We start from the raw sequence: 10,710 nt of genomic DNA on the forward strand, positions 1-10,710 counted from the left end.
CAAAATACTATTCTCTTTACTTTGGACTTAAAATTTCTCATAGCCAAAGGCTGTTTAAATTATGCATCTGGAAAATAGACAGTCTTATAGAGGGCCAGAGTCTTTATCTTTGACTAGACTATTTCACAATTGTGAGGAGTTAGAATCTAATGTTTAAAAAAAGTGAGTCTGAAAATGATTTTTTATCCACACAAATGCAAGTCAGTCATGTCCAGTGGAAAGGACAGACCTGTTTCAGCAAATTCATTTCAGTATTGCTTCACTATACAAAGGGTTTATTTTTCTCCTTGGAAATGTTTATTTCTTCATGTTCACTTGCTAACTAATATATGTGTTATAATATGTGTTCCTTTTCCAATTGTAGGAGTGTTATGGATTTAGTTTTTTAGACAATTACTCTTTGATAAAGAGTACACAATGGGAAATTGTGTACCTACTTGTTCATGTAGTGATATTTTTTCAGTGTCAAAAATTAAAATTGTTGTTTCTGTGTGTGGACTCCCCAGGTCCTGTCCTTCACACTGTATCACCATAAGCATTCTTTACCCAGGAATGTCCTTACCATAATCAACTTTCAACCATCCCTTAACTTTGCAAAGCACCCCTTGCTTAGGGAGGATCTTTCATTATTGGCAGATAGACGTGCATCAAGAATAATTTTTAGTATTGTTTTTAAAATTCAAGCTTCACAAGTCACCAATAACGATGCGGGTAAATGACCCTGTATTTTTTGCAATATAGCAACAGCTTAGGCAGTGACCGGATGTCATAAGAAGCTAATCTTTAATGAGCAGTGCTTTTTAAAGGAGAGAGATTTTAAAAGTTCAGAACAAATGAGCACTTCAGGAACTCATTAAAGCCCTAATTTAGTTGTCTTGGATAAGAAGGAAGAATTTAAAAAAAATACACATTAATTAGTTTCAAGTGGGCATTTTGCAGTGAGGATTTGAAGTCCTCAATCTTCGATCGTCTCAATAGGGTCTTGCAGGAAGTCATCTCCCTCTGGTGAGTTCAATACTTGCCAGGCACTTCTTCCACTCATTTAAATTATAGAAGCCTTGTGAAGTAAGGATCATGGCCACCATTTTTGCAGAGAAATCTGAGGGATTTTTAACCTTCTCAGATTCATAAAGAAAATGAATTAAAAAATACGCAGAGCTGGATCTACATTGAGGTGAAGAAGCCAGACCTCTTTGATTTCAAAGTCTACTTCATTCCTTGTGTAGAATACCAAACTATCTTTAGGATTTCACAATAGCTGACACCCCTCACTGGCATCTGCCAAACTGAAATTTATGGCAAATCTGCGTGTGTTCCCAGTGGAAAGAACTGTTGGTCAAGTATATCAGGTGTCTCAGTTCACATTCTATCCACTTGGATAGTTAACCCAAGTAACTGTCACTCTCCCGTATGAATGGCATAGATAAACATGTTTGTTGTAGCCAGAATGTATCCCCTAAGGGTTTATGTGTTGAAATTTAATTCCTGTGAGGTACTGAAAGTGTAGAAAGTTGATCCAAGTATGATGTTTACAGATGAGGCCTTTGGGAAGTGATTAGAAATAGATAAGATCATCAAGGTGAAACTCCTATGACCAAATAGTCATGGCTTTGCAAGAAAAGACCAGGCAAGACACATATTCATGCTCCCTGCCTCTTGCTATGTAACACCTTGAACTGCCTACAAACGGTTAGCTGTATGACAGTCTTCATATATGGCCTGTCACCCATAGACATCCAGAACTGATAGCTAAAATAAACCTTTTTTCTACATTATTGGCCCAGCAAGTAGTATTATGTTATTAACAATAAAAAGCACACTAATAAAAAGAGATTCTGTTTTCATATTTTATGTTAATAGGAGTTAACAAAATATAACAAAGAGTCTAGTATAAAGATAGAATTGGATTGTAAATCTGTCACTCTTTCATTGTAGGGACTCCTATTTCCATCTTTAAATAAAGTGAGAATGCTTTACTTAGAAGATTTAATAGAGGTCTCCTGGCATTTAGGAGATGTATGTATAGAATTGTTCCTGGTCTCACAAAAATTCAGCAGCCCTGAATTAAAAACATAACTCTTTTAAATTCTTATTATAAATATATTTCCAAATGCTCTCTACATTACCTGGCATAAAGGCAGAGCTTAGAATGATTGGTTCACAACCTTAAGGTCTATAAAGCCCCAAGTCTATGTTAAACCTGGCATTAAGATCAGCATGGGACTGGGAAATGGAAGGGTAGGTGGGCTCCTCAGAATAACTCTTCTTTTGTAAGGCATGTTTATAGAGTGTTCTTAAAGAGAAATCTTACTATTAGCATGATTAATAGGCCTCTTAGAATAGTATTATGAGAAGAAATGTTGAAATTGAGTTTATATAACATTTGAGAAACAGAAGTGTGCAGAAATACCATGCAGCAGCTACCCACCCTTCCAACAAGCTCTGGGCTCAGTGTGGCCTCCTCAGTGCCCAACCCAAGTGATGAGCTTATATACACAGCATCTGTAGGTACAGGAAAACCTTATATTACATCAAAAATCCACAGGTAAGTCCTTCCTAATTGTCTGTTACCAATAACCCTAGGGAGCTTTGGGCATACTTCCTGGTCCTCAGTTCCCAACTTCCTGCCATAAAACATCTTAAATCCTTTGTATATAAGAAAAAAAAATTACATTGTAAGACCTGCCTCAAGAGCTGCTTTGCTTAATGGGGCCTCCCTTCAAATCATTTGTCCCAAATAAACACCCCTTCTTTAAAAAAAATCTATATAGTTTATAGTTCTATAATAGTACTTTTAATTGAACTCAGCTATTAGTTGTTCATAATCTCATTATATACATTAGTAATCTTGCATTCCTATCCTGAATGTTGGGTCCTAATTCAAGAGTAATGCATTACACTATTTTTATATTCCTGATGTGTATCACATTCATAAGGACACATTAATGACTCAGTAAAAAAAAAAAAAAAAAAAAAAACCACTGGCGTGGCCAAACTTGCATCCTGGGGACAGGAACTTATTTATTCAACATCTTTCCCAAAGTATTTTTAAAATAACTTTTTAGATGATATAATTCTCATAGAGATGCTCAATTTTGTGAAGCCAAACTTAAAACTTCATGGCTGTGATGGGGGTCTATGAAGACCCAGCCTAACTGTGCCTAAGTGGGGGCTGGAGAGATGTCACAGCAATGAAGAGTACTTGCACTCTTCTGAGGACCCAACAACAATGTGAAGGCCACAAGTGGATGTAACTCCAACTCAGAGGTGATTCCCTCTTTGGGTCTCTGTGAGTATCAATCACCCATGTGATGTACAGACTTACATGCAGGCAAGACACCCATCTACATAAAATAATTTTTTTAATAAAGAAGAAATCATATCATGTCTCCATATGGCTTGAACTTGTGGATGTTTCAAAGCTGTGGACAGGATTCATTCTGGGACACTTGTCGTCAGGTGCCATTATTGAACTAAGGAACTCAAACAAAATTGCACTACATACCTAGATCCAGTTGTCATTATTATCTACATCTCTTTGGCCCCAGTCTCTCCTCAAGTCTCTTGTTAACCCTTTGATTGCCCAATATGTCTTCCTACTACTAAGGCAAAGCCATCAATAAACTATTTAGTGAGTTAGTATGAAAACTAAGATATCACCTGGGCAATATCTGTAAGAAAGATGATACTACACTGCTAATATGTCATTCCTCTTCATTCTCTGGCTTCTTGTTTTAATCTTTTTTATTTGATCAATCTAAACATGGCATATTTTCTTCACCTATTATCGCCTTGCTCAGGGATTCTGGTATTTTTCTCTGTCCTTTTGGGAAGAAGATATTGAACAGTCTTTATTTTCTGGGATCTTTTCACAATGTATCATTCATATTTCCTTTACCAGGCATTTTCTTCACTTCGTTTTGCCAAATTGAAGTTTTCTAGGCTAAAAAGCACCTAATATAAAAGAGTCCCAAATGGGAACTGACAGGATGAATTGGGATCCTGAGTCATCATGTTACCCAAGAACAAAGTCAACTTTCTGACAAACAGAAAGCAAAACTGAAGTTTGATTTTCTTGTCAGCCATCATCCAAGTGCAGATGGGCTTACAGCATCAGGTATCAGACCAGCTGGAGGCAAGGGAGGTACCTGCTCATGACTCTGCTCTGCAATGGTTGCATTCTACTCTCCCTTGCAATGATAAAATTAGCAAGAAAAAATGGACGTGATTCTTAATAAGCACATTTTTGAAGCAAAATAATAAGAATTTTTCTTTGGACCATGAATTATCGTAAGTCTCCTGTACACTAGAGGAATTAAGAAAAATGTCTCTTTTAAGGTTTTTGAATTCAAAGCTAATTAAAATGTTTTATTTTCTAAACTAGTGAAGAAACAATCAAATAGTTATTGTATCAAGTTTGTATGTATAGCATTGTAAGTTGTTCCCTGCTGGAAGGTTCATAAAGATACAACTTCAGTTTGCAAAATCTTTGTATGTTCCAACGTAGAACGGGTTGTTGTTGTTTTTGTTGTTGTTTCAGGGAATTTCCTACCACCTCTGCTGAGTTCCTCACACATGATCTTCTTGCTAGGATGCCCTTTTAACTTAGATCCAACCATACAGATATAGGCTGGCTTATGTTTCAACACATTTATAACCTGATAATTATAATTCACTGGTATCAGGATCATATTAATCTAGAGAAATGGTATCATTATCATGCACCACAAACAAACCCCATAGACACGCTTGTGGACAATCCTGAGCAGATAGAGGTAGAATTCAAAATTTGTTAAGAAGCCCCAGACATCAAACCAATCACAGCAGGTAGGTATTCACAAGACATAGATGCTACAGACCTCATAGATATGGAAGTACAAGGTAGTCGTTATTATTTTCTTAGAAGAGAAAAGTAAGTTCCAGAGGAAATAATCAGTGTATAAGTGGCAAAGTCCTAGTCAATGAGCCCTAAAGGGCTTGCTATTTTTTTCTTAAAATTTTTTTAATTCATTTTACATGCCAAACACAGATCCCTCTCTCATCCCTTCTCTTGTCCCCCTCACCAGTCTCCCCTCTGATCCACCCCTCATCCCCTCCTCCAAAAGGGTAAGGCCTCCCATGAGGAGGCAGCAAAGACTGGTACATTCAGTTGAGTCAGGACCACGTCCCTCCCCAATGCATCAAGGGTGAGCAAGGTGTCCCACCATAGGTAATGGGATCCAGAAAGCCAGCTCATGCACCAGGGATAGATCCTGATCCCACTGCCAGGGGCCCCTCAAACAGACTCAGCTACACAACTGTCTTCCGTATGCAGAGGGCTTAGGCCTGTCCCGTGCAGGTTCCACAGTTGTCGGTCTAATGTGGTACATATACACAAGGGTTTGCTTTTTTAACCACACCCTTTCCACATGTAAGCCAGCTTTCCCATCTCTCATTGTGGTAGCTTAGACCTTATAAATCATGAGTAGTAGAACATTATTCTATTTCCCGGCTAGACAGACTGCAGGATATGGGGACCTAATTTCATACAGGTGCTGGACTATACCTTCTAATGGGAACTGAGCACTTAGAGTTGCCTGTGACATTAGCAAGCCATTTACCTCCCGAGTCAAAAGCAGCTTGTTGATTTAGTCATGTCCTCTACTCACATCTCAAATCCCAGTTGCCAAAGGAAGCATTTCTGCTAGATGTACTTTCACCTCATTTGAGGCCAGATGGCACACTCTCTGGGACTTGGGTAGAACAAGCCTTCAATAAATGTTCGATTGCCACTAGTGACTCATGCTCATGAAAGCAGACACAATAAGGTCCGTGAAAGAAATACATCGTAGTCAGAACCTGTCTGCAACACGTAGCTGCAACTTGCTTATCTTCAGAAAATTCTAGTCCTGTGATTTTCTTGGTAGGCATTCTTTGATGGGGAGGAAAAAGTTAAGGAGCTATCTACATAGCATGTAAAATTATATTTCCACTATTATACTTTGTATGGATTTATAGCAAGTTCAGGCTTGAAAAAAAAACACATGAAGCTATTACATCAACTACAGATACACAGTAATCCAAAAAGAACATCTTATCTTCCTTACAGGTTTGAAATTAGTCAATGGTGTAATGAGATGGCTAAAAAAAAATCATCAGTATTAAGCTGTCTTTATAAATAAAAATGCATAGAACCAAGAATTCCTAATCTGTGTTTTAGGCAATATGTATTAGTTAGGGGCAGAAAGAATAGGAAACTTGAGGCATATTGTTCATGGCAGAGAAAGTTAAGGTGCCATCATGAGTAAGAGAGACTCCTAGAACAGGGAAGAAGAATTTAGGAACAAAAAACATGGGGCTCAAATACAGAAAGATTTCTATAAAATAGCAAGAAAGATTAGATTCAGTTGAAGAGTAAGTAAGTAGGTTGCCTTTTTAATAAGTTGATTTAGTACAAGGCTGAATTTTCTTCAGAGAAAGGTATAGAATAAACTGGCCAGTGAGAAAGTAAGGTTTCAGTTTCTTTTTTTTGTTTGTTTGTTTTTTGTTTTTTGTTTTTTGTTTTTTCAAGACAAGGTTTCTCTGTGTAGCTTTGCGCCTTTCCTGGAACTCACTTGGTAGCCCAGGCTGGCCTTGAACTCACAGAGATCCGCCTGGCTCTGCCTCCCGAGTGCTGGGATTAAAGGCGTGCGCCACCACCGCCCAGCAAGGTTTCAGTTTCTTATTTCCAGGATAGACTAGTTATTGACTAGACTAGACATTGAAGTGGAGATTCACACACTGCATAAAGTTACCTTTTAAGTAGTTATCAAACTAAGCAGCTATATCACTTCTTATATGTAGCTGTTTCAGATTGAGAAAAAAAAAAAAACAAACCAAAACCTCACTTTCTAAACAGGACATTCCTCCCTGCTTATACAACTCGCTGAGGGGTTGACTTCAGTCTTATCAAACTCCAGTTCTCGCCAACTCAAGATTTATGTGCTCATGTTACTCAGATCATTACTATGTTAGGGTAGGTCCCCCCTCATGCTGGGGATTGATCCAAGGGCCTTACACATGCTAGGTGGTCTTCTTTGGTAAGGAAAAAAGTGTAGGTTTGTGTAGCCACACACCAAGAACCAGACGTATTTCCATTATTGACATTTAAAAATTCAGTCTTCAAGAGCAACCATGTATTGCTTCTTGGTCTTTTGGCTCAGACTGAGTGTAAAGCAAACGCCTCCAAAATCATGGCATCTGCTAGTGGAAAGAGCAAAGACGCTTAATCCTCAGGTTAGTAGCTTTTTACAAATAGAGCCTATGCCTTTTTCTAAGCTAAACAATCTGCTGCCCCACATTCCTCCTGTATCTCTCAGATTTATCTGTACATTAACAATGCTCACCAGCAGATAGCCAAAAAGGCTGGCCAAGTTGGACCAACTTCAAGATTTGTTTCCACAAGGGGGTGTTTCATGCACTTGGCAGAAGCAGGCTGCAACTGTAGCTTCATTTATTACATTGTGCTATAAACATTATGTCCCGAGCTAACAAGACACTCCACATGACAGTCCCATAGGTTACCAAGCACCATAAACATATGTTAACACAGGCGCCAGCGATAGCATAGTCAAGGCCTGTTGTGTCCATTTGAAAGTGGTTTATGGGGTGTAGTCGACTGTTTAAAAACTAATAATCAAGAACACAGCCACAAACCCTGACTGAAGCAAATATTTACCAGGCAAAGTTGGGCTCACTTTGAGAAAATATGCGGTAATGTTGTCACTTTGCCACTGCATTTACAGACTTTCATTTCACACCTTTGCTCGTTAGGTATCGGCTTTTCAGTGGTGTTCAGGAGACCAAAACTACAATGTCACTGTGACAGAAACAGAAATGTCATTGAGTGTTGATTTACCAATTTCCTCTAGACTAACGTGAAGCCCAAAGTTTATAAGGGTGAAAGGAGGCCACGAAGGCTGGATGGGGCTTTTCAAGCTACAAATAATATTTGCTGGGGGTCTCTTTGCTGACACGCACCCTTCTAGTCCATCCAGAGGTCTATCTGGAGGGAAAAATCAGAGACTGGAGGCCTCTTAGCGTCTAATCCCAGAACACAGAACTTTTCTCTTCTCAAAAGGAAAGATAGTTTCCAACTACAACATATACATACATGCATATATATGTATATGTATGTGCGTACAGCATATATATACAGCACACACACACGCACATACATATCCAATACTCTATTTTCTGTTATATTATTTCATTTCTATGTAACATTTTAATCTGTGGAAATATTTCAGTAGCTGTCATCTCAAGAATAAAGGAACACCTTGAGTGGTCCATGTAGGAAGGAGCGTGGAGCAACAGTTGCTACTATACATCCGATTTCTGTAGGAAGAGGTAAACACTGTCTCAGACACAGCCCGTGGAGTTGAAGGGTAGGTAGGTAAACACTCCTGAGACCACTTATCCCCTGGACACAAACAGCAGCACCCTGAGGGGCACACAGATCCACAACAAATCTGCCCTCATCTCTCAAGTCCTGTAACCCCATGTGCACATATCTCCTATACGCTCAAATGCTCTCCCACTCAGCTTTCCTGAGAGCTCCAGAAACCACCATTTCCAGTCTATGGTTTCTTTCTCCTTCTCCACACCCTGGCTCAGGAGGCCAACACACCTCCCAGGGCGCTGCCACACACGTGCCCATACACACAGCACCCACACAGGGCACACTCCTTCAGCAACACACACACACACTAGAGCCAGACCACGGAGCACTGCAGCCCGTCCTGCAGACACACTCCCCAGCGCTATATATAAAATCCTTGCCCAGAAATAGTTTCCCCCCCAGGCACCCACAAGTGGCTAGCCCGGTCCTGAACCCACTACATGTAGCCAGCGCCGCGCCCGCCCCCCCCCCCCGCCCCCAGGTCCCGCTTTCAGACACGCACCTACCCCACTCACCCGCTCAGCGCTCAAGATTCTCTCTGCAGTTCTATCAGAACTTTGAGCCTGGTTGATTTCATAACCACGAGTGTGTCCAGAGCTGGGACAGTTGGACTTGCCACAATTTCCACCCCACTTCATGGAGACTGGTGGCGGTGACTCTCCTGACCCCAGCTCCTCTGCACAGACGTGCAAAGGCGGCATGCTGCAGGGGTCACGCGCTCACAGCCCACCCTCAGAAGTCTCCCCGGTCTCTCCACCCGGGGGACAGGGACTCGCTTCAGACAGCAGCAGCAGCAGCCTGGGCAATTCCTGCCCCAGCTTGGCACGCTGACGATGGCAAACAAATACATTCGGGAAAACTTTGAAGACTCACAAAACTGTCTTAGGAAGAAGCCTCTCCTTGCACCTCACACCTCACAGCCTGCTTGGAGCAGGAGCCAGGCTGGGACGGTTCGCCTGCCGCCCCCAATTCCTTGTCGCCCCCATGAACTTTCAGCTTCACACAGCACCAAACACACACACACACACACACACACACACACACACACACACACACACACACACACACCACACTTCTAGGACATGGACATGGATGGATCGGGTTACAACAACCCATCAGCAAAAACAACTTTTGAGAAGGGTAGAATACAGCCCACCTCAAACTCATGCAAAAAAAAAAAAAAAAAAAATTATCTAGGCAAACACATAAAAGTGATCCCCATTTTCATAAGCAGTTGGCATGCCCAGGTCTACTCCTAGGTCTCCTGGCACAAAGTGGGGGAAATAAGAGCTGGATTCCCGGGAGTCCCCCTCCAGTACCTCGGAGCTTCGGCTCGGGAGACAGAGCGCGGGTTCGCGTCCTCGCGGGGGCCGCTGGCGCCGAGGCCTCAGGCCCGCGTGGCCCCAGCCCGGGGTCCCCGCGGTCGCCGGGGCTCAGCAGCAGCCGTCGCCGCCACCACCGCCGCTGTAGCAGCCGCCTCCGCCGGTGCCGCCGCTCCCTAGACCGCCTCCTCTTCCCATGGCTGCGCCCTGCTTGGCAGCTCGTGGGCTGTCAGGCTCGGGGAGGAGGAAGGGGGCGGGGTGAAACGGGAAGGGAGGCGGGGAGGGGAGAGCAAGGGAGGGGAGGGGTGGGAAAAGGCGGCCGGCCTTGTGTTCAGCGACGGGCCGGTGGCTGCGGGGTTCCAGGCTGCCCGAGCGACGGGCAGCGGGAGTGGAGGGCGGCCGGCTCCGGACCCGCTGCGGGGCAAGCCGAGCGCCGCCCCCGCTACTCATTCCCCGGGGCTGGGATGAAGCTTTCTGGCACGGAGTTTGGAGTTGGTGCGCGTCACTCTCAACTGGGCGGCGGGGCTCCTCCTAGAGGAAAATATTGGTAGTTGCGGGACACTTCCCAGCTTTCCTCCACCCACCGGGTTCCCCGACAGAAGGCAGGACCTAGAAGTCCCCAAGTGCTGGCTGTGTGTTCAGAGAACACTCACAGAGCAGTGCACCTCCTGCAGGGACCGGAAGAAGACACCTTGGGAAGTGTCACGAGTCCACCGTGCGTTACTCAGGGTTACCCAGTTGGCCCCGATTTTCAAACTCCTGGTCACTGGGACACAATAATAAGGAGCTTCCCTGTCGGAGAGGTTAAAAAGTGGAGAAAAACCAGGTAACTTGCAGAGAATGCATGCATGTTTGCAGAGAGCTGTCTAGATTACAGAGCACAGGCCTGCAGGGACAGCAAGCAGGACTAGGGTCCAGTCTGAGGTTTGTCCTCTTTTGTGACCTAGGGATAGAATTTTAACTACCTAC

At 42.8% G+C, this 10,710-nt stretch overlaps 1 protein-coding gene across 1 annotated transcript in view; it reads right to left on the reverse strand.

Moving 5' to 3' along the window:
* Positions 1-10,191, reverse strand: part of Ghr (growth hormone receptor) — a 246,000-nt gene extending 235,809 nt beyond the window's left edge. Inside the window, exons 1-2 of the mRNA XM_059276751.1 lie at positions 10,066-10,191; positions 9,739-9,967 (exon numbers count right to left, since the gene is read on the reverse strand). Coding sequence (XP_059132734.1) covers positions 9,739-9,967; positions 10,066-10,191 — 355 coding nt within the window. The remainder of the gene's footprint in view (positions 1-9,738; positions 9,968-10,065) is intronic.
* Between the last annotated feature and the right edge of the window lie 519 nt (positions 10,192-10,710).

Source organism: Peromyscus eremicus, chromosome 11 (genome assembly GCF_949786415.1).
Source record: "Peromyscus eremicus chromosome 11, PerEre_H2_v1, whole genome shotgun sequence".
Lineage (NCBI taxonomy): Eukaryota > Metazoa > Chordata > Mammalia > Rodentia > Cricetidae > Peromyscus > Peromyscus eremicus.